The sequence below is a fragment of the Haliotis rufescens genome, unplaced genomic scaffold (genome assembly GCF_023055435.1).
Source record: "Haliotis rufescens isolate VD_foot unplaced genomic scaffold, xgHalRufe1.0.p SCAF_39, whole genome shotgun sequence".
NCBI classification, from domain to species: domain Eukaryota; kingdom Metazoa; phylum Mollusca; class Gastropoda; order Lepetellida; family Haliotidae; genus Haliotis; species Haliotis rufescens.
Genome location: NW_025964101.1, coordinates 511443 through 533920, shown reverse-complemented (window position 1 = coordinate 533920; position 22478 = coordinate 511443). Strand labels below are relative to the sequence as shown.

General features: G+C 42.5%; 2 protein-coding genes across 8 annotated transcripts in view; both read right to left on the bottom strand.

Annotated features, from left to right (window-relative positions):
- Positions 1 to 7887: 7887 nt before the first annotated feature.
- LOC124124165 (stress response protein NST1-like) lies at positions 7888 to 12908 on the bottom strand. 7 transcript variants are annotated; one of them, XM_048381420.1, is made up of 5 exons: positions 12285 to 12907; positions 9598 to 9675; positions 9288 to 9323; positions 8761 to 9054; positions 7888 to 8397 (listed from the first exon to the last, which is right to left on the bottom strand). In XM_048381420.1, the coding sequence occupies exons 4-5, from the start codon at positions 8860 to 8862 to the stop codon at positions 8050 to 8052; spliced, it is 450 nt and encodes a 149-aa protein (XP_048237377.1). In that variant the 5' UTR covers positions 8863 to 9054; positions 9288 to 9323; positions 9598 to 9675; positions 12285 to 12907; the 3' UTR covers positions 7888 to 8049. The 7 variants fall into 7 exon arrangements, with proteins under 7 accessions (XP_048237377.1, XP_048237379.1, XP_048237375.1 ...); XM_048381422.1 differs by lacking the exon at positions 9288 to 9323 and having other exon boundaries at positions 12285 to 12908; XM_048381418.1 differs by lacking the exon at positions 9598 to 9675 and having other exon boundaries at positions 12285 to 12903.
- A 4642-nt stretch (positions 12909 to 17550) lies between these two features.
- The window catches only part of LOC124124155 (MMS19 nucleotide excision repair protein homolog), a 53893-nt gene continuing 48965 nt past the window's right edge, over positions 17551 to 22478 (bottom strand). The window contains exons 24-26 of the mRNA XM_048381475.1: positions 21909 to 22076; positions 20886 to 21046; positions 17551 to 19793 (exon numbers count right to left, since the gene is read on the bottom strand). Coding sequence (XP_048237432.1) covers positions 19766 to 19793; positions 20886 to 21046; positions 21909 to 22076 — 357 coding nt within the window. The 3' untranslated portion in view covers positions 17551 to 19765. The remainder of the gene's footprint in view (positions 19794 to 20885; positions 21047 to 21908; positions 22077 to 22478) is intronic.

Below are 22478 nucleotides of genomic sequence, written 5' to 3'. Positions count from 1 at the left end.
ATGGGCATGATAGATGGAGAAGGAAGGGAAGGGCATTGTAGAGGGAGAAGGAAGGGAAGGGCATTGTAGAGGAAGAAGGAAGGAAATGGCATTGTAGAGGGAGAAGGAAGGGATTGAAATTATAGGGGGAGAAGGATTGAAATGGCATTGTAGAGGGAGAAGGAAGGGAATGGCATTGTACAGGGAGAAGGATGGGAATAGCATTGCAGAGGGAGAAGGAAGGGAATGGTATTGTAGAGGGAGAAGGAAGGGAGTGGCATTGTAGAGGAAGAAGGAAGGGAAGGGCATTGTAGAAGGAAAAGAAAGGGAAGGGCATTGTAGAGGGAGAAGGAAGGGAAGGGCAGTGTAGAGGAAGAAGGAAGGGAATGCCATTGTAGAGGGAGAAGGAAGGGAATGACATTGTAGAGGGAGAAGGAAGGGAAGGGCATTGTAGAGGGAGAAGGAAGGGAAGGGGATTGTAGAGGGAGAAGGAAGGGAAGGGCATTGTAGAGGAAGAAGGACGGGAAGGGCATTGTAGAGGGAGAAGGAAGGGCATTGTTGAGGGAGAAGGAAGGGAAGGGTATTATAGAGGGAAAAGAAAGGGAATGGCATTGTAGAGGGAGAAGGAAGGGTGTTGTAGAGGGAGTAGGAAGGGAAGGGCATTATAGAGGGAAAAGAAAGGGAATGGCATTGTAGAGGGAGAAGGAAAAGCACTGTAGAGGGAGAAGGAAGGGAAGGGCATTGTAGAGGGAGAAGGAAGGAAAGGGCATTGAAGAGGGAGAAGGAAGGGAAGGACATTGGAGAGGGAGAAGGAAGGGAAGGGCATTGGAGAAGGAAGGGAAGGGCATTGTAGAAGGAGAAGGGAGGGAAGGGCATTATAGAGGGAGAAGGAACGAACAGGGCATTGTAGAGGGAGAAGGAAGGGAAGGGCATTGTAGAGGGAGAAGGAAGGGAAGGGCATTGGAGAAGGAAGGGAAGGGCATTGTAGAAGGAGAAGGAAGGGAATGGCATTGTAGAGGGAGAAGGAAGGGAAGGGCATTGTAGAGGGAGAAGGAAGGGCATTGTAGAGGGAGAAGGAAGGGAAGGGCATTGTAGAGGGAGAAGGAAGGAAAGGGCATTGTAGAGGGAGAAGGAAGGGAAGGGCATTGTAGAGGGAGAAGGAAGGGAAGGGCATTGTAGAGGAAGAAGAAAGGGAATGGCCCTGGTAGAGGGATAAGTAACGAAAGGGCATTGTAGAGGGAGAAGGAAGGGAAGGGCATTGGAGAAGGAACGAAAGGGCATTGTAGAGGGAGAAGGAAGGGAAGGGCATTAGAGAAGGAAGGGACGGGCATTGTAGAGGGAGGAGGAAGGGAATGGCATTGTAGAGGGAGAAGGAAGGGAAGGGCATTGTAGAGGGAGAAGGAAGGGAAGGCATTGTAGAGGGAGAAGGAAGGGAATTCCATTGTAGAGGAAGAAGAAAGGGAATGGCCTTGTAGAGGGAGAAGGAAAAGCATTGTAGAGGGAGAAGGAAGGAAAGGGCATTGTAGAGGGAGAAGGAAGGAAAGGGCATTGTAGAGGGAGAAGGAAGGGAAGGGCATTGTAGAGGAAGAAGAAAGGGAAGGGCATTGGAGAGGGAGAAGGAAGGGAAGGGCATTGGAGAAGGAAGGGAAGGGCATTGTAGAAGGAGAAGGGAGGGAAGGGCATTATAGAGGGAGAAGGAACGAAAGGGCATTGTAGAGGGAGAAGGAAGGGAAGGGCATTGTAGAGGGAGAAGGAAGGGAAGGGCATTGGAGAAGGAAGGGAAGGGCATTGTAGAAGGAGAAGGAAGGGAATGGCATTGTAGAGGGAGAAGGAAGGGAAGGGCATTGTAGAGGGAGAAGGAAGGGCATTGTAGAGGGAGAAGGAAGGGAAGGGCATTGGAGAGGGAGAAGGAAGGAAAGGGCATTGTAGAGGGAGAAGGAAGGGAAGGGCATTGTAGAGGAAGAGGAAAGGGAATGGCCTTGTAGAGGGATAAGTAACGAAAAGGCATTGTAGAGGGAGAAGGAAGGGAAGGGCATTGGAGAAGGAAGGGACGGGCATTGTAGAGGGAGGAGGAAGGGAATGGCATTGTAGAGGGAGAAGGAAGGGAAGGGCATTGTAGAGGGAGAAGGAAGGGAAGGGCATTGTAGAGGGATAAGGAAGGGAATTCCATTGTAGAGGAAGAAGAAAGGGAATGGCATTGTAGAGGAAGAAGAAAGGGAATTGCCTTGTAGAGGGAGAAGGAAGGGAATGCCATTGTAGAGGAAGAAGAAAGGGAATTGCCTTGTAGAGGGAGAAGGAAGGGAAGAGGGTGAAGGTATGAAATATTCAGCATGGGAGGTAAAATATTAGATATTGGTTACATGTTCAACAAGTGTCATGCATATTTGTGAATTGTGAAACTAAAGTGGCTTCAGTCTGTTGAAATTCAGCCTAATAGCTACCCTTATTGGTAGGAATATGTTTTTTAGATATGCAAGCCAGCAGAAAAACACCTTCAAAAGAAAACTATTTTATATTGCATCCATGTCAAAATGATGAGATCTGATTGGTTCATGTGATTTTGACAAAATATCTTATCGTACCTCCATGTCAGAATGACAAGATCTGATTGGTTCATGTGACCTTGATAAAATACAATGTTTCCAGCCTTGGAGGGAAATAAATTTCTCACCGGGCAAATAAATCCCTTATACCTCGCCAAGAGGAAGTTATGGTGCACGTGGCTTTCTGAGATTCAGAATAAATCCCCTATACCTTGCTTCTTAGCAAAAGGCAGCATGCTTTTTCCGAGTCAATGAAAGCCACATGATATAACACAAGCTAACCACCGCTCAATCAAATAGCTGTTTATATATTAATTTGAATCTGTTTTAATTTTTTGACAATGTCTCACCCAAAGAAAACAGGCTGCACTTGGATTTCTGAGTGGGAGAATATATCCCTTATACCCAGCCATAAGGACAACAGGCTGCACATGGATTTCTGAGAGGGAGAATCAATCCCATATACTCAGCTACAAGGAAAACAGGCTGCACATGGATTTCTGAGTGGGAGAATATATCCCTTATACCCAGCTACAAGGAAAACAGGCTGCACATGGATTTCTGAGAGGGAGAATAAATCCCATGTACCCAGCTACGAGGAAAACAGGCTGCACATGGATTTCTGAGAGGGAGAATAAATCCCATATACCCAGCTACGAGGAAAACAGGCTGCAAATGGATTTCTGAGAGGGAGAATCAATCCCATATACTCAGCTACAAGGAAAGCAGGCTGCACATGAATTTCTGAGAGGGAGAATAAATCCCATATACTCAGCTACGAGGAAAACAGACAGCACATGGATTTCTGAGTGGGAGAATAAATCCCTTATACCCAGCTACGAGGAAAACAGGCTGCACATGGATTTCTGAGAGGGAGAATAAATCCCATATACCCAGCTACGAGGAAAACAGGCAGCACATGGACTTCTGAGAGGGAGAATAAATCCCATATACCCAGCTACGAGGAAAACAGGCTGCACATGGATTTCTGAGAGGGAGAATAAATCCCATATACTCAGCTACAAGGAAAACAGGCTGCACATGGATTTCTGAGAGGGAGAATAATTCCCTTATACTCAGCTACGAGGAAAGCAGGCTGCACATGGATTTCTGAGAGGGAGAATAAATCCCTTATACCCAGCTACGAGGAAAACAGGCTGCACATGCATTTCTGAGAGGGAAAATACATCACTCATACCCTGTTACAAATAAAAAATCTGCAAGCTGTCGAGAAGTCAAAGAAAGTCATGTGACACAGCACAAGTTATAATTCAGCTCACTTGAACAGCTCCTTTCTGTAGATTTTCAATTTATTTAATACTTTTACAAAGGCAGAATGAAACACGTCAGCAAGATAAATTTGTTGTCACGGTATCATGAGGGGTATAATGTGCATCCTGCATTAGGTTTTATAAATCAAGCCGGAGGAATGGTAGAGGGAGACTGTGTTAACAGAAATTGAAGATGTCTCAGATGCAGCTCACAGGATATCAGATGAGCCATATATATGTGAATAATGACATATATATATTGGGTGAACGTAATGATACCAACATTTACGTCAAAGGACCATGGATCCAAATACACTTGTGTTGGCACATATTCATCCCAGCACTTTGAGCTGGATGATTTCATAACAGAACAGAAAAGTGTTTTTTAAGGAAATCTTGTTTATTCTGTTTTAGATCTCAGATCCTAAAAGATGACATTACTGTTTATATCATTCTGCTTCAAATTGTACATTAATATTTACAGCAAAGGTTACCATTTAGAGACATTCATAAACCTAAGTGAGGCAGGAGAGAGGGAGAAGACATTTATGAAGAGACAATCATCAGTCCATCTACCCAACCATCCACTAAACCAACCTAACTTGAGCCGCTCATCCAAACTCTTACGATTGAAAGTTACCTGCACAGACACCATTCCGCAGCTTAACCACTAAATAGATCCATTCACCCAACTACTAAACATAGCACTGCTAACCCAACTGCTAATGCCAACTGAATAATTATTCCATTCACTTACTTGTCTGAATCATCAACCACCTTAATCGAACTATATAGAATCATGAATCCACCTAGTTTTTACACTGACAACGAAATGCATATTTCATTTTTCCAACTTCGAATCCAATCCAATCTTACCAAATGACCTAAATGGAAACCACCCACTAACCTTCTTACATGTCTAGAATCAACCAACACAACCTGTCTATAGCATGGGGAAACCAATCTAAGCATTGTCATATATGTCAACCATCAACTAATCCAACGAATCTGAATACTTTGTTTTGACTTCCTAAATATCAATGCTAAATGTAGTCACTGTACTATTAAGGTACCATTAAGGTCAGACAGGAGGCAAGAGATACACAGTAATACATGCAACTGTCACCATATGAAAGCATGTTTAGAAGCCACTTAGAAATTCCAATATTCTTCTAAATCAATTCACATAGGCGAATTACCTATATCGAGTAACACCTCCAACTGTCCAACTGACAGAAAGAACCTACCTAATAAAAGGCACCCATCCATCCTTTCAACCCACCTACATAAAACCACCCATCTACCGAATAAACTCACCTACATAAAACCACCACTCCACCCCATTAACCCACCTACATAAAACCACCACACCACCTTCTTTACCCACCTACATAAAACCACCCTTCCACCCAACTACATAAAACCACGACTCCACCCACTTAACCCACCTACATAAAACCACCACTCCACCTACGTAACCCACCTACATAAAACCACTACTCAACTCACCTACATAAAACCACCACTCCACCCACTTAAGCCACCTACATAAAACCACCACTCCACCCACCTACATAAAACCACCACTCCACCTAGTTAACCCACCTACATAAAACCACCACTCCACCTTCTTTACCCACCTATATAAAACCACCCTTCCACCCACCTACATAAAACCACCACTCCACCTACGTAACCCACCTACATAAAACCACTACTCAACTCACCTACATAAAACCACCACTCCACCCACTTAAGCCACCTACATAAAACAACCACTCCACCCACTTAAGCCACCTACATAAAACAACCACTCCACCCACTTAACTCGCCTACATAAAACCACTACTCCATCCACTTAACCCACCTACATAAAACCACCACTCCACCCACCTACATAAAACCACCACTGCACCCACTCAACCCACCTACATAAAACAACCACTCCATCCACTTAACCCACCTACATAAAACCACCACTCCACCCACCTACATAAAACCACCACTGCACCCACTCAACCCACCTACATAAAACCACCACTCCACCCACTTAACCCACCTACATAAAACCACCACTCCACCCACTTAACCAACCTACATAAAACCACCACTCCACTTACTTAACTCACCTACATAAAACCACCACTCCACCAACTTAACTCACCTACATAAAACCACCACTCCACCCACTCAACCCACCTACATAAAACCACCACTCCACCTACTTTACCCACCTACATAAAACCACCACTCCTACCACTTAACCCACCTACATAAAACCACCACTGCACCCACTTAACCCACCTACATAAAACCACCACTCCACCCACTTAACCCACCTACATAAAACCACCACTCCACCTACTTAAATCACCTACATAAAACCACCACTCCACCAACTTAACCAAGCTACATAAAACCACCACTCCACCCACTTAACCCACCTAAATAAAACCACCACTCCACCTACTTAAATCACCTATATAAAACCACCACTCCACCCACTTAACCCACCTACATAAAACCACCACTCCACCTACTTAACCCACCTACATAAAGCCACCACTCCACCCACTAACATTAAACCACCACTCCACCCACTTAACCCACCTAAATAAAACCACCACTCCACCTACTTAACCCACCTACATAAAGCAACCACTCCACCCACTTAACCCACCTACATAAAACCACCACTCCACCCACTTATCCTACCTACATAAAACCTCTACTCCACCCACTTAACCCACCTACATAAAACCACCCTTTAACCCACTTACATACTTTCACCACTCCACCCACTTAACCCACCTACATAAAACCACCCTTCCACCAACTAACATAAAACCACCACTTCACCTACATAACCCAGCTACATAAAACCACTACTCCACCCACTTAACCCACCTACATAAAACCACCACTCCACCCACTTAACCCACCTACATAAAACCACCACTCCACCCACTTAACCCACCTACATAAAACCACCACTCCACCCACTTAACCCACCTACATAAAACCACCCTTCCACCAACTAACATAAAACCAGCGCTCCACCCACTTAACCCACCTACATAAAACCACCCTTCCACCAACTAACATAAAACCACCACTCCACCCACTTAACCCACCTACATAAAACCACCACTTCACCCACTTAACCCACCAACATAAAACCACCCTTCCACCAACTAACATAAAACCAGCGCTCCACCCACTTAACCCACCTACATAAAACCACCACTCCACCCACTTAACCCACCTACATAAAACCACCACTCCACCCACTTAACCCACCTACATAAAAGTACCACTCCACCCGCTTAACCCACCTACATTAAACCACCACTCCACCCACTTAACCCACCTATATAAAACCAGCACTCCACCTACTTAACCCATCTACATAAAACAACCACAACACCCACTTAATCCACCTACATAAAACCACCACTCCACCCACTTACATAAAACCAGCGCTCCACCCACTTAACCCACCTACATAAAACCACCACTCCACCCGCTTAACCCACCTACATTAAACCACCACTCCACCTACTTAACCCATCTACATAAAACCACCACTCCACCCACTTAACCCACCTACATAAAGCCACCACTCCACCCACTTACATAAAACCAGCGCTCCACACACTTAACCTACCTACATAAAACCACCACTCCACCCACTTAACCCACCTACATAAAACCACCACTCCACCCACTTAACCCACCTACATAAAGCCACCACTCCACCCACTTACATAAAACCAGCGCTCCACACACTTAACCTACCTACATTAAACCACCACTCCACCCACTTAACCCACCTACATAAAACCACCCTTCCACCAACTTACATAAAACCACCACTTCACCCACCTACATAAAACCACCACTCCACCCACTTAACCCACCTACTTAAAACCACCACTCCACCCACTTAACCCACCTACATAAAACCACCACTCCACCTACGTTACCCACCTACATAAAACCACTACTTCACCCACTTAATGCACCTACATAAAACCACCCTTCCACCCACTTTCTACATCCAACCAAGCCTACCACCATAAAAATCTCATCTACTCAACCTGAAACATACAAATTCTCATTCACCCACAATTTCTAATTTCACCCAACAATAAAAGAACCATCCACTCTACTACGTACAGACACCTACTTGTATACCTATCCATCTTTCAACAATATTAATGCTAACATGCACACTCCAACTTACCACTGAAGTGTCACTGCGAGGCTGCCTCGGTGCTCCCTGAATGATGGGAGTTGTCAGGCAGTCTCTTTAGTGGGCGTGGCTGGGTGGACGTCTTCTGTGCAGAGGAGTTGCCTTGCTTTCTCCTCCACACCTTGCGTCGGCCACTCTGTGTATCCATGGTAACCTGGAAGGCTGCCCTCTCCTTCCTCTCCCTCTCCTTCACCTCCTGTTTCAGCTCCACCATCTCCTGTCTCAGCTCCTTCAGCTTCCTGTCAATGATGGCCTGGAGTTCCTGACGGGACTCTTTCACCTTGCGCTGCTTGTTGCTCAACTCCTGCTTCAGATCACCGAGCTTCCTCTTGCGAGAACACTCCTGGGCCTACAACAGACAACATAGCTTTCATCATGGCAGAACAGCAGACTCTCAAATCAGTCTCCTCAAAATTCAGCAATTTCAATATTACAGAAAAAATAGCTTTCATCGTAGCAGGACAGCAGAGTCAAACACACATCTCTATAATTTTGGCCTCTCAATAAACTTGCTGTAAATGATGGTCACTACAGTTCCTATCAATATTCCCAGGTTGTTGTCGAAACTAACAGATAAGCTTCAGTGCTCACATCCCCCCAAATTGCTAAATCTTGAGTACCATTACATTCATTAATGTGATGATTAGATGCAAGATATTTCCATTTGGACACACACAAGTGAGACTCAAATCTAAATCAAACAACTACTGACTTTCTGTGTAGAAGCCTCCTGATTCTCTGAAGCAACATCAGCAGCAGCAGCAGCAGAAGCAGAAGCAGAAGCATCAGACCTGGAGACCTCCTCCAGACTCATCCGGGCAAAGACTGGAACCAGCTGGTTCTCGATGCGGTGGTCTGTCTTTCGCTTGGTGTGGCGGCTCCTCCTTGAGGGAGGAGGCAGATGAGGAGAGTGATCATCTTCCGGAACCAGACTGTCCTCAGCCTGGTGCTCCTTGGGACGGCTATTCCTGCTCGAGGGATGCAGGCGTGGAGAGTCCTTGTCATCCTAGAATGGGCAGAACATCTGGTGATGAGGGCTGAGCTGAGCATATGTATCCAACCCGTGACAAGTCTGTTGTATTGTATTAGAACCATAAGGGGCAACATGTAGATGGGGAATTGCAATTTACCCAAAGCTAATGTGAAGTTAGAGAGGCTTCATATTACAATACATAAATATTGAAGCAAAGACTTCTCATAAAGCCATAGCTAATGCCTTGCATTAATGACAGTACTAACCTTGTCTTCATCATACCAAACCTGGAGACCCCTTTCCTAAAATATATTTAAAAAATTGTGAGAAAATACAGTGAAAGAAAAACACAAAATTCCATTGACCCCAATAAACCCAATGACAGTAATAACCTTGAAGTAAGAAAAACCTTGAAGAAAGAAAAACGCAAACTGCCTCCAACAGGATAAGGTTTTGCAATGACTTATTATTAGTTAATGTTGATGTTGATGTTTGAGGCCACAGTGTCATTTATGGAGATCCTACACTATGGGGAAGGATATTCTGAGGTCACAGCACCCATGACTGAGGTCCTACCTGTGGACGTTTAAAGCTGGGTTTGCTGTAGTCCAAGGGGTGAGGGCGGCCAGCAGATTTCTTGACAGAGGGACACTTCTAGGTCATGACAATATCAAAAATCAAATTTAATTATTTACACAATGTAGTTTGGCCTTTTGCTCAGTTGATTTACAGTGTTCTGGTCAAAAGGATAAAGGTCACAAGTGGATTTTTAAGCCCTATTTTCGTGAAGGAACTACCAGAAGAAACAGGATCCTTGTGGTATAGAACGGCTACTGTGAGTGTTTAGATAGATTTTACTGATGATTGATTACGTTTTCAGATGATAAAGGCCAGCAGTTTCAGAGATTCCATCTTTTCTCTCTAAAACTGATTTCACTGATGCCATATACTGGGTCATCATTTCCGGAATAATTTCAGTACCTTCACAGCCTTAGGCTTGTGTTTCTGGGTCAGGTCTCTCTGGCAGTTCAGGGAGATTTTACGCTGGGGCTTGGGGATAGGGCGGTTGAGGGGGGAGACGCCTCCTCTAGGCTGACGCTTGTTGGAGGATCGAACATGGGGAGGGAGGTAGTGGTAAGATCTGGGTGTCCCAGAGGGACGCGATCCTGGGGAAGGAGGGATTGTTAGTAGGTATGGGAAGGTGTAGAGAATCAGTTATCAAGTGGAGAGTGTGGAAGGGGATGAGGGCGATGAAAATAATTTAAATATAATCTTATTTTAATATTTAGACGAGATTGAAATTGGTAGATGCTGACTCAGTGACTGCAGTCGTTGTCAAACGACTTTCCAATATGGCTTACTTTTGCTTCATGGAAAAGAATAATGATTTTATCACACTTATAATCAAATCCTCATATCAGGTATGCATGTTCCAGCTGTGCTTTTTTCATGCAGATAATACATTTCGTCATCACGTATTGCTGGAATATTGCTAAACGGGGCATAGAACCATACTCACTCACTAATCACTTTCCCAAGGAATATGATTTTCACACAATATCTTACAGGTTATGGATACACCTTGTTGCAGTTTATGAGAGGGAAGTTCAGTGTAGCTATACTTAAAGGAGGTAAACTTCAGTAATGGATTAGGGCCTAACTAATTTAATGAACCAGTGTTTTTGGAAGAAATGCAAAACGTGCAAAACTTATCAGTGATCCTGTTAAATTAACACACAAGGAAACAATGATTAATTTGTTAATCATAGATCTATGTATCTTATGAAAAAAATACAGGTGCTATGGAAAAATCAAACATAAACAAACAAAAAATACATAAACCGCCAACACGAAAATGGTTAAGCCTACATCAGATCGTGAGTAATGGCACGTTTCCCCAACAGTCAACAGTTGATCAATGCGGACTTAGTGACTTCATTAAATTCATTTTAATATGAAATTAAACATTAATCAGAACCTATCAAATATAGTTTTCAGAAGACAACTATATATATATTCATGGCGAATTATAAAAGCTTTTGTTAAATCTTTAATTATCATAGTAGATACAAAATACATTATTAGCAGCATCAAACAAACATGTGTACCTTGCTGGAAATAATAACAGTAAGAAATAACGGGAAGAAGACTCACTGAGTTCTACGAACAATATTTATGATGTAGGTAAAACGAATTTCGGAATTATCCCCCGTTCGTAATATACTCAACATAATGTTCAGTACTGCATGTGCTGTGTCAGTATATCTACATATTGCTTAGTTTTTATATTCACCTCATTTGTCGATCAGAATATGGATCAAAATACTCAATGTATAAGCAAAGTTAAATAAACAGACCTAATTGAGTTAAATTCACAAACGGTGTATTGGTAGTTGGTTCCTTTAGTTTCAACCGCAAAATTTCAAATATCTAATACCTAGAACATGCATCATTCAAGTGTTGACTTTAAACTAAAAGTAAGGCTCGTTATTAACCATTAAGATTATTTACAACAAGGTATTGGGTTACAATAACTTTATACAAATTGAAAGAAAATCCTACGTTTTATCTCAAGGAATACTTAATTTGGAAGGTTCTCCGTGCGGAATTTCTAGGCCTAACTGGCTTTGGTTTTCATTTTAAGTTTATATATGCGGTAAATTTGACTTGATGAGACACGTTCATCCACTGAACATTCCGTCATCGTACAAACAAGATGGGCAAAAAGTATAAAACTTAGATCTACCCTCACTAATAAAATATGGAAAAGGATGACGTTTTTCCACGCCCGACCTAATAAATAGGTGGTGAATGAACACGACATAACTTAGTCTAACATTTGTTCGCTGGAAAGCACCAGCACCTCGAAACTATTATAGGCCTAACGGTAACCTTTAAATTGTTCGAAAGTTAACCAACTAATGTAAAATAAGGGGTAACCATAGTCCAGTTATCCTATATTAAGAAAGAAAGCGAATACCTCTCTCACGGGACTCGCTAAAAAAAGAGTGGTGGAACAATCAACTTCTCTACCATGTCTACAATTTCCTTCCATCGATTGTCATCAAAACAAACATTAACGGAAATACATTCGTTCGATTCTGGTTCCAAAATCTAAATCGTATTTAACATGTTTAATATGTATCAAGCAGGTAGATCTAGCGTGATTAGACTATCTGGTGAAACTAAGAATATTTGAATATGTAAATGTAGATCTAGATCTAAAGGATGATAAAAAAAATTAAAAAAAAAAAAAAACTTACCTGAGACAAGTCTCCGAGACATCAGGAAGAATTCAGCAGACAGCTCAGGAATATGTGGTCACAGCGTAGGATTTTTCGAGAGATTACTTCGATGTTTCTCTGACGAGATACAGTGAAGAAGAAGCCGTTGTGCGTCTGTTACGTAATTTATAGAGGATGTGCGGACGGTCGAGGAAGCGATTAGCAACGATATGTGGGTAACTAAGGGCAAGTCCACTTTTCTCATAAGATGGGGTGTAAGGTTGGGTCAGTCCAATTTATAAAATAACTGTCAAGTTCATTCGGTACCTCTCGTTTCTTTCCGTGATACGCGATTCGACTTGATCCGTCACCACTCGCCCCTTTCCGTAACTTACTTGTATGCATAGCATGATGGGTACTTATAGACGACTTACACACATCTTGGTTATACATAGAGGCTATTTTATGCATTTTGTAAAATGAGAAGCACAGATTCTATCCGCGGGAATCTGTGCACAAATATGATTCAAATCGTTCAAACATCACCTTACTTGAGCTTTATGCAAAATTTACAAATGTTAGTCGGATCCATGCATGTAGCAGAGTTTTCTTTAAGGTTTTATTGAAAGACATTATTTTTGTTTGTGTATTTTAAAACTTCCACCTATTCGTCAGGTCGCATGACTTGCAGCAAAATTTATTATGATGAATGAATTTTGCTAAAATGTCTTGCAGTCAGACAGGTCGAAACTTCTAAGTCATGGTTGAGCGTCAAGAAAGTTCTTCTGACATCAGGAATATGTTATCTCCAACTTAAACACAAAATCTACATTTTCACCTTTAAAAGAACTCTGTAGCCATGGATAATAGCCAGTTTTCGGCGATTAAAATATCCGCCGCCGCCACCGTAGCGTTACTATAGTGGCGGCGCCATTCTGCTTATTTAAACAAGGGACATAACTCCGCCTGTCTCATCTATTAGAGGTGTTTCAGCCGTTCACAGCATGAGCTCTGAAGTTCAATCCCTAAACGGAAATGTCTTTATAAATATCGAAATTATCTCTACATGCATGTCTTTCAAGTCAACATTCGAAAAATGAAAAAAAGACGTTCTGTTGTTTTTCATTTTGAAAGGAATCGAAATAAATTAGATAAATTAAAATGTTATGCAAGTTATCACAGCACTGAATATATATATATATATATTTGCCGTAAAAGGCGACTATGCTTGTCGTAAAAAGCGACTAACGGGATCGGGTGGTCAGGCACGCTGACTTGGTTGATACATGTCATCGATCCCAATTGCGTGGATCGATGCTCATGATGTCAATCACTGGATTGTCTGGGCCAGACTCGTTTATTTTACAGACCGCCGTCATATAGCTGGAATATTGCTGAGTGCGGTGTTAAACAACCAACCAACCAACCGTTCCTCCATACGCATATTTCGCGCCGCTGCTGTACAAAGAAACTCGCAGTTTTCTTATTATCTAGAAATATTTTACTAAAATAATACAGATTACAGAAGAATAAAAATTCACACCTTAAGCTGTGCCGGAATTCCTTGAGTCGTCAAACCTTAAGAGTGAACCTCATACAGGCAAAGAATCTACATTGAAACACATCATTCCAAATACATGTAGAAGGTATGTGTTTTATGCCTGCAACTAGTGTATTGTGACCAATACAAACATAGTGATTCAGAACTTACCGTTCTTCTATGACGTACACCACAATAAATGTAGTCATTGCACCAAGGTATTCAATAAACATCGCGGATGGATCGGCGATATGAAAGGACATTTGTGAAAAACGTGACAGGACATGGATGAGGAAAAGCGATTGACAGTGGTGTAAGCCGGTCCAGTCAGTGATCATGATACGCTGTCAGCCAGATGATGCCCTGGAGATCCCACCGCCTCCGTGGTCGAGTGGTAGAGTGTCTGCCCGGAGAGCGGAAGGTCGGAGTTCGATCCCCGACCGTGTCATACCAAAAGACGTTAAAAGATGGCACTTGTTGGTACCCTACCTGGCGCTCGGCCTTATTTGGCTGAACCAAGGACTGGTCGGCTCGGATTCAGTATACTGAGTGGGGTATTCATGTTAAACAACGGCATGGTATCTCAGTGAGCACTATAATATCGGCATTAGTTCGGACTAGTACAAGCAGTCTCTCGCTCTCTCTCTCGCTCTCTCAAACACACACACACACACACACACACACACACGCACGCACGCACACCCACGCACACGCAGACACACACACACACACGCAGCCACACGTACAAGCAGTCTCTTACAAACACGCAAGCACGTATAAGTGCAAAAATCTTGAACGCGACGTTAAACCCTATCACCCTGGAGATTCAGAAGTAAAGCTCAATAGTAGCGCTTGTTCCTCAGAGATCCGAGAATCAAATGACATAAAACATGGATGATTGCATGTCACCGAACCCCCTGGCGTGGAATATGTTCAGTGTCTGGTCCACACGCAAATATTTAAATGCCTTGGTATATGCTGGCCATGTCCCGATAGCAGCGTTAAACAGCATTGTATTCACTCACCCAACGAGAGACGTCATATTGATGAGGGCGACGTCAAGGGGTTATAGAGAAAATGACACCTTACAAAAAAAACTTCACAGATAATGACCCCAGACACAATGACACAAAAATAACAAAATCCATTTATTTTTTAGTTAGAAACTGCTCTTCACTGATCTTTGTGTCACGTGGTCACAAGTTCTCCATCTCAAAGACATTTTCCCTTTTGGTTGTATATGTCATTGTCTCAGGCCTCTCTTACAGCGGTTACTAATGCCTCACTTATTGTAATTGAACACCCCTTAACAAAATAACAATTTATAAATTGGACCTTTACTCCAAACTTAGGGGCTATGTTCACTAAAATGTGGGGCCATTTTTGCAAGGGGCCAATTTCCCCACGAAACGTTCAACCAGGCGACACTTGACAGGGGCCATCAATGGTGGTCCGTCGCCCGTCCAGGCGATGTCTTTACGCGGACGAGACACTGGCACAAATAAAGACGAGTGACGTTCCATGACATTTTCAATGTAGAATGCTCAGAATTGTTGAGGTGTAACGTCGATCGAAAAAAATATACATCGCAATCGCCCATGGCGAGATGGCTACACATCAATGTCAAGTGGAGTATCAATAGCTGGCATCGATACCCAGCTACGGTATCGATTGGCGTAATAAGCTGCTGAAACAAATAACGTATTCCGTTAGTTTTGTTCCACTCGCACCTTGCTTGAAGTTACAGTAAATATTCACCAAAGTAAACCAGTCATACGAGGGTAAACCGAAAAGTCCGCGACCTCACAAATACTGCTTTGTGTAATCAGGTTTCAATTGGTGTATGAAGAATATCATCTCGTGGAAGATACAACGTCAAGTTACAGGCTGATACCGGCATTTGTTTTCCGAGAAGTAGACTGGAGAATTTGGAGAAACGAGCTGTGATTAAGTACCTGCATTAAAAGCCATGTCACCAAACGAAATACACCAAGATACAAAATCCTGCTTTAGGGCTATTGCCCTCCATATTCAACAGTTCGGAAATGGTCTGGTATTTAGGAGACAGAAGTAGCACAGATGAGTGCATGTCTGGCCGTCCTACAGATCCTACGTCTGAAAGTCAAGTGGAGGCTGTCACCACATGGTCATGGCTGACAGACATATTACAATTAATTATATCACAGACACTTTGGGGATCAGTTGGGGGATCAGTTGGGGGTACATACAGTCCATCTAAACTAACAAATTCCACATGAGCAAGCAGTCCAAAAGTTGGATAACCAGAATGATGACACCAGCCAGAATGATGACAGCACCCAGCATGATGACACCACCCAGCATGATGACACCACTCAGCATGATGACAGCACCTAGCATGATGACACCACCCAGCATGATGACCATCCAGAATGATGACAGCACCCAGCATGATGACACCACTCAGCATGATGACACCACCCAGAATGATGACACCACTCAGCATGATGACACCACCCAGCATGATGACAGCACCCAGAATGATGACACCACCCAGCATGATGACACCACCCAGAATGATGACACCACTCAGCATGATGACACCACCCAGCATGATGACACCACCCAGCATGATCATAATTGGGTATCTGAGCCAGAAAAGCTTATCCTTGCATATCTAAGGGACTTAACTCTATACTTAGAAATTGAAGTTTTTCAAACCACTGGCCACCCCTTGTGATGGTACTGTTGGCAACTAATTGACACTGTGTCTTCGTCACAGCAGTAAATAGGTATCCAGTATACAAGAATGTGTTGGACAACTCCAAACACACACTGCACAGTTTACTGACCGGGGCCAATGAAGATCGCACTGTATCATCATATTGTACACAAAAGAAGAAAACAGGCTTTACAAGTTTTATTTACAAAATGATAATATGTTATATATGAGAGTCAAATCATATTAACATGACAATATATCAATATTATGCATTGATAAAATGTTTACACCATGCAACGTCCAACATTTCAGACATCAAACATCACTTTGTTGTATCTCAACAAACAAACAATGAGCATCAGAATGTACAACAATGTGACTGTATGAATGTGCACCAGTTGTGCTAGGGTCAGCACACACACATCTCCAGGACCATCCCAGGGCATCGCAGGTTGAGTATCATTATATCATAGAGGTTAGAGATAGGTCTTCAGTTATACAAGAAACCATTTATAACATTGGAATAACTGGAGTACAGGTGTTTAATTATGTTAATCCCTTTATCATCCTCTTTACTTTCATGAACAGTCTGTTTATCTTTGTGTACTGGGGACTTTGTTTGTTTTTTGTTTGTTGTTTTTTAAAACCAGACACAACAATGTTCCAGCTATATGACAGTGGTCTGTAAATAATCAAGTCTGATCCGACTATCCAGTGATTTATATCATAAGCATTGATCCACGCAATTGGGATACAATGACATGCATCACCCAAGTCAGCGAGCCTGACCACCCGATCCCGTAAGTCGCCTCTTACGACAAGCATAGTCGCCTTTTACGGCAAGCATGGGTTGGAGAAGACCTATTCTACCCCGGATATTCATGTGTGAGTGACTGTTTGTGAAGGCTTATGCTTAATACAGTTGGAGTGAGTGAGTTGGGTTTAACGCCGCTTTTAACAGTACCCGGTATTCCAGTTATATCGCGGCGTGTCAGCTTAATGTGGGAGGAAAGCCCGAAGTGATGCAGGTTTCAGACGTTTACCACTTCGGTAAAACCCACGAGCACAGGTATGGTGCTGACAAACCTAAAAACATAATCGGGGCCAACCGGGATTCGAACCCACAATCAAAGGTTTCTGCACAGGGAATCGCAGCGCCTTGGACGACTGGGCCACCCGTGCCCCCCTAATACAGTTGGAGATTTCCTTGTTTGAACTTCTGATAGTGTTATGAAAATGGAAGGTAATAAATTCTATTGTTTCTTATCAGTTTAATTAAAGGTGCCTGCTACAATTGACTTTGTTCAATGATTCAAACGGCCCTATATGTTAGCATCTAGAGAGCCTCACAGTTCACCTTATCAGCTTCCATGTGTACACGATTCAGTGTTGTGAATATGGTAAAGCCTTCACCTATAGTGCAAACCGCACCATCACCACACACAGCCTGTATGCTGTATTCAATGGAGGGAGGGAGTGAGTTGAAGTCAGAGAAATTAAGTCTGCTTTTTACAGTATTCAAGTTATATCACTGCGTGTCAGCTTAATGTGGGAGGAAAGCCTGAAGTGATGCAGGTCTCAGATGTTTACCACTTCAGTGAAACCCCAGAGCATGGTAGGGTGCTAACTGTATTTGTATTCTACAGATAATGCAGCAGGCAGACATTGGAGCGCTCCTTGTGTGTTATTGCCATGGTAACAACAGGCCACGGAGCCCCTGGAACAATATTCACACACATCTGTGTAAAGGGAACTAAACAAGAACAATCCTGGCATAAACTATAATCAGTGAGTGAGTGAGTGATTGAGTGAGTGAGTGAGTGAGTGATTGAGTGAGTGAGTGAGTGAATACAATCTCACTAAAATCAGACCTTTTGCTTTGATATGAAGATACGAGGTCACCTCCATAGGAACTTGGTCAGCCAATCAAGGCCTCTAACTTCTCAGTATAAAGCATTCAGACTGGCATAGCTGATTTCTGTTTCTCGAAATGGAACTAGAACGATGTTTCCAGAATATACATAATGGATGCTGCACATTAGTGTTGATATTTTAGACATCCTATTGTTTTTTAGCTTCTGCACTCAAAATGGTGAACTACATGTATCAAAGTCATAGTTCTAGGGCTGGGACGAGTCCAAATCTACTACCCGGGTACCCACCCCCCTATTACCCAACCCTACCTGGGTACCCAACCCCCTATTACTCGGCCCTACCCGAGTACCTGCTGTAGGTCTCATGAGACAGGTACAAAATGTCTCATTAGGAAAAGTCTGCCCTGGCAAAATGTATTTAGATACACGTATAACACGATCTGGTCATGCATTCACTGAAGTTTACTGCATGAAGTTTGATCTTTATTCCAATATATAAAATTGGGAAAGGAATGGGTGCACAGTCAGAAAGAAATGGGAACAATAGTGACTTGTAGTGTAACCACAGCGTTTTAGATACTTTTTGTCTTTAAACAATATATCACGTGACTAACCACGGGTCCGGGTAGTCCTGTGGGTACCTGGGTCCTACTCAGTACCCACCCGACCCGAGTACCCGAGTTACACGTCCCAGCCCTACATAGTTCTGTCCTGGATGGGTTTGCTTTTGTTAACTTGAAATTTACAAATCAAGGTGGCAAAGATATGAGGACAAATCATTTGAGAGAGCTGACATCTGTTTTGCTCAAGCGTCCACACATCTTTCAGTTACATTGCAACACAAGTTGAAGGTGTGACAGGATTCTCTTAAAGCAACCTTCTATACAGGTGACCTCAGATCTCAGAATGCAGAGAGGTATACTATTGGAGGTGAAACATCTGACGTTAATGAGATTGCGAGTGAATATTGCATAATGCTGCATCAACTATCTTGTGTTATTACTGAGTCATTATTTCTTTGTGTACAATTTGTTTGTTAAAATTCTTGAATAACATAAAAACTGACATTTAAGGTTATTACTTTTAGAAAAAGTATCTAAATATGTTGTCATGTGCGCAGTATTAGTTTAGCTTGTCTTGCTGTTTACCCTGTTGTAGCCTGTTGTCTTGCAGAACAATCTAGCCAGACCCCACACAGATACATACAGGTGTATAGCCAGACCCCACACAGATGAACAGCGACAACAGATCATTGTTCATTCAAATTTCTTTCTCAGCTCCGTGTAAAGTTGTACTAATGTCCACATGCTCACACACTATTCCACAGATATACACGTTATACTCCTGTCCACTCTGGGATATGCTAAGGTGATTCTTGATTTGGTCTACTGGATCGCTTGGTGGGTCACTTGCCTGGTTCTCCAATCAGAAACCTGCACAAAAGAGAAGCAAGAGTTATCTCCCTTCATAAAAACATCTCACTTGGTTTATTTGTTTGTTGTTTAACATCGCACTCAGTGATATTCAAGCGATATGACAGCGGTCACTAAATCATTTCATCTAGACTTGACAATCCAGTGATTGACATCATGAGCATTGTTCTCTGTAATTCGGATAAAATGACATACATCAACCAAATCAGCAAGTTGAGAGAAGAGAGGAGTATTCAATATATCCTGCTCAAAATAAGTGAGGGTTCATGAATATTTTTTTGAACATTTTTATGAAATAGTGTGCTCTGCCTTCACTACAAAAAAATTCATGATCCCTCACTCTCTGAGGCTTTTTTTTGTTAAGCGATGAGTTTTAAAAAAAATATATAATTCTTCTGCTATGGTGTTTCAGGTAACTTGTAATAGGTACCTGCTCGTGTGGTGCCCCAAGTGAGTGAGTGAGTTTTAACGGTTTAACGCCGCATTTAACAGTATTCCAGTCATATCACGGCGTGTCAGCTTAATGTGGGAGGAAAGCCCAAAGTGATGCAGGTCTCAGACGTTTACCACTTCGGTGAAACCCACGAGCACGGGTATGATGCTGACAAACCTAGAAACAAAATCGGGGTGAACCGGGATTCAAACCCACAATCATAGATTCTGCACAGCGAATCGCGGCGCCTTAGACGACTTGGCCACCCGTGCCCCCGGTGCCACAAGTGAGTCACATGTGGCATATAACAGTGATATATGTTGAAGACACAATAAGCAGGACGTTGCACATGATTCACGGCAGTTGGGTTCATATATGTACATGAGGCCTGAGATGGGTACAGACATACCGGTACGCAAGCAGTTTAAAATTAACTGGGTTAAGGGGATTTAGTTTGTATATTTTACACAAATTCACAGCTTAGCTGGAGCTCTTGCTTACTGAAAGCAGTTCCGCCCGGTGACCTCATTTGCATATTTATTGGATTATCACACCGCAGTTATCCCATTGACAACACTCCCCAATATACCGGGTATCAGTTGATTATTTATTGGCAAAACAATGCAACAGCTGAAAACATCTGTAAACAAACTGCCTACCAGTTTCCCCGTGTGACGACAGCTTGTCGTCTGACGAGTCTCTTCTTGTCGTCAAGTGTACTCTGCAGTGACTTTGTGACCTTTGACTTGAGGGTCAAGGTCACATGACTAGGCAGCACCGTCAGGCAGTTGAGGCACTGCAGAGCTGCTATTCTAACTCGCTGTTGAAAAAAATACTTTGTGAGAAAATACCTTTCAACTAAATCCCTAAAAACTTACAAAAATATTTTACATACTATCTAATCAGATCATAAAAAAGAAGTTTGAAAGAATTTATGATGGAATCAAAAGCAGCAAGACAAACCATGTAGAATAGAGGTAAGAGCATGGGTATGGTGCCTACAAACCTAAAATCACAATCGGGGCAGACCAGGTTACGATCCTACAAGAATAAGTTTCTGGCATGCCCAAGGAACACTACTCTGCACAGCGAACCGTGACGCCTTAGACAACTGGGCCTCCCGTGTCCCCAGATTATAGGTAAGAAATGACAACAACAACAGTGTGTGTCAATAAACCATGAACAGATTATGAAACATATACTACTCTGCTTTTAATAGTGATATTTTTTTATCTTCTCTGGATATGCCAAACTGATGCTCACAATATGTCAAGGGTATATTTAAATAGAATGATATATCTGATTATCCTTGCCAAAAGTTGAGTCATACATTTGCTGTTGTCATGGGCGTCATGGCATCATGTCATGTTGTCATGGGCTGTTGTTGTATTAACTGTATTTGTCTCTAAGTTTTCTGTGTACATTAGCTCTTTAGCTATGAGATGAGAAGTGCATGGGAAAGCAGGGAGATTAGGTTGAAAAATATAAAAAACACTTTCACAATTTGTTTTGTTTTTGTCAGTCTTAGAACTTTTGGACCAGTCCTTGAACAGCGTATCACAGTCATTGGCACATCTGTTCTACCCGCCCACCTCTCCATAAACACTCCATGGTGGCAGAACTCAGCCGGAAGTCGGAGTCCCCAACTTGCCATTGCCACTTACTTTACCTGTCAGACTTACCATGGAAGCGGAATTTGTTGTCAGTTTGAGAAGTTGAGGCACCAGCGTGTCTATATATTTGGTGATGATTTCAGGGGCATCACTTGTGAGCTCGGTGACCTTGGTCAAGGTTGAGGTCAGGAGGTCAGGCTCCGCACACGACAATGACTGCATCATGATTGGCATCAGCTAAACAGGGAGATTGACAGACGTTCAGCAATGTCATGAAATATTTAATTCAGTATTTATTTCCCCAGAGAGTACTGTTAAGGACACAATTTGTCAAGAATTCAGAGTGAGGGAGGAAAAATTAACTTTGTTTAAGCATCAGGCCATCGAGGGGTGTGCAGTATCACTGGTATACTGGTCTATTGCAATATGGCCTTCAGCAATACTCGTATCACAATGCAACCCTCGTGTACAGATATTTTCCAATACAGTCACAGAAGAATTAATATATCATTGTATAAATTATATCTACTATCTTGAGGCATTTGGATGGACTGGGTTCCATCTTAACCATACAAACAGCACACGCTTCAAGCTGTTCACATTAACATTCCATATTGACGAAAACATAGGAAGTCTTGT

Excerpts from the sequence above, each read along its gene's own strand:
- LOC124124165 (XM_048381422.1), bottom strand. The coding sequence starts at position 8,862 with ATGAGTCTGGAGGAGGTCTCCAGGTCTGATGCTTCTGCTTCTGCTTCT. Across the intron at positions 8,398-8,760 it reads AGGAGGCTTCTACACAGAAA|GCCCAGGAGTGTTCTCGCAA; the intron begins GTCAGTAGTTGT and ends TGTCTGTTGTAG.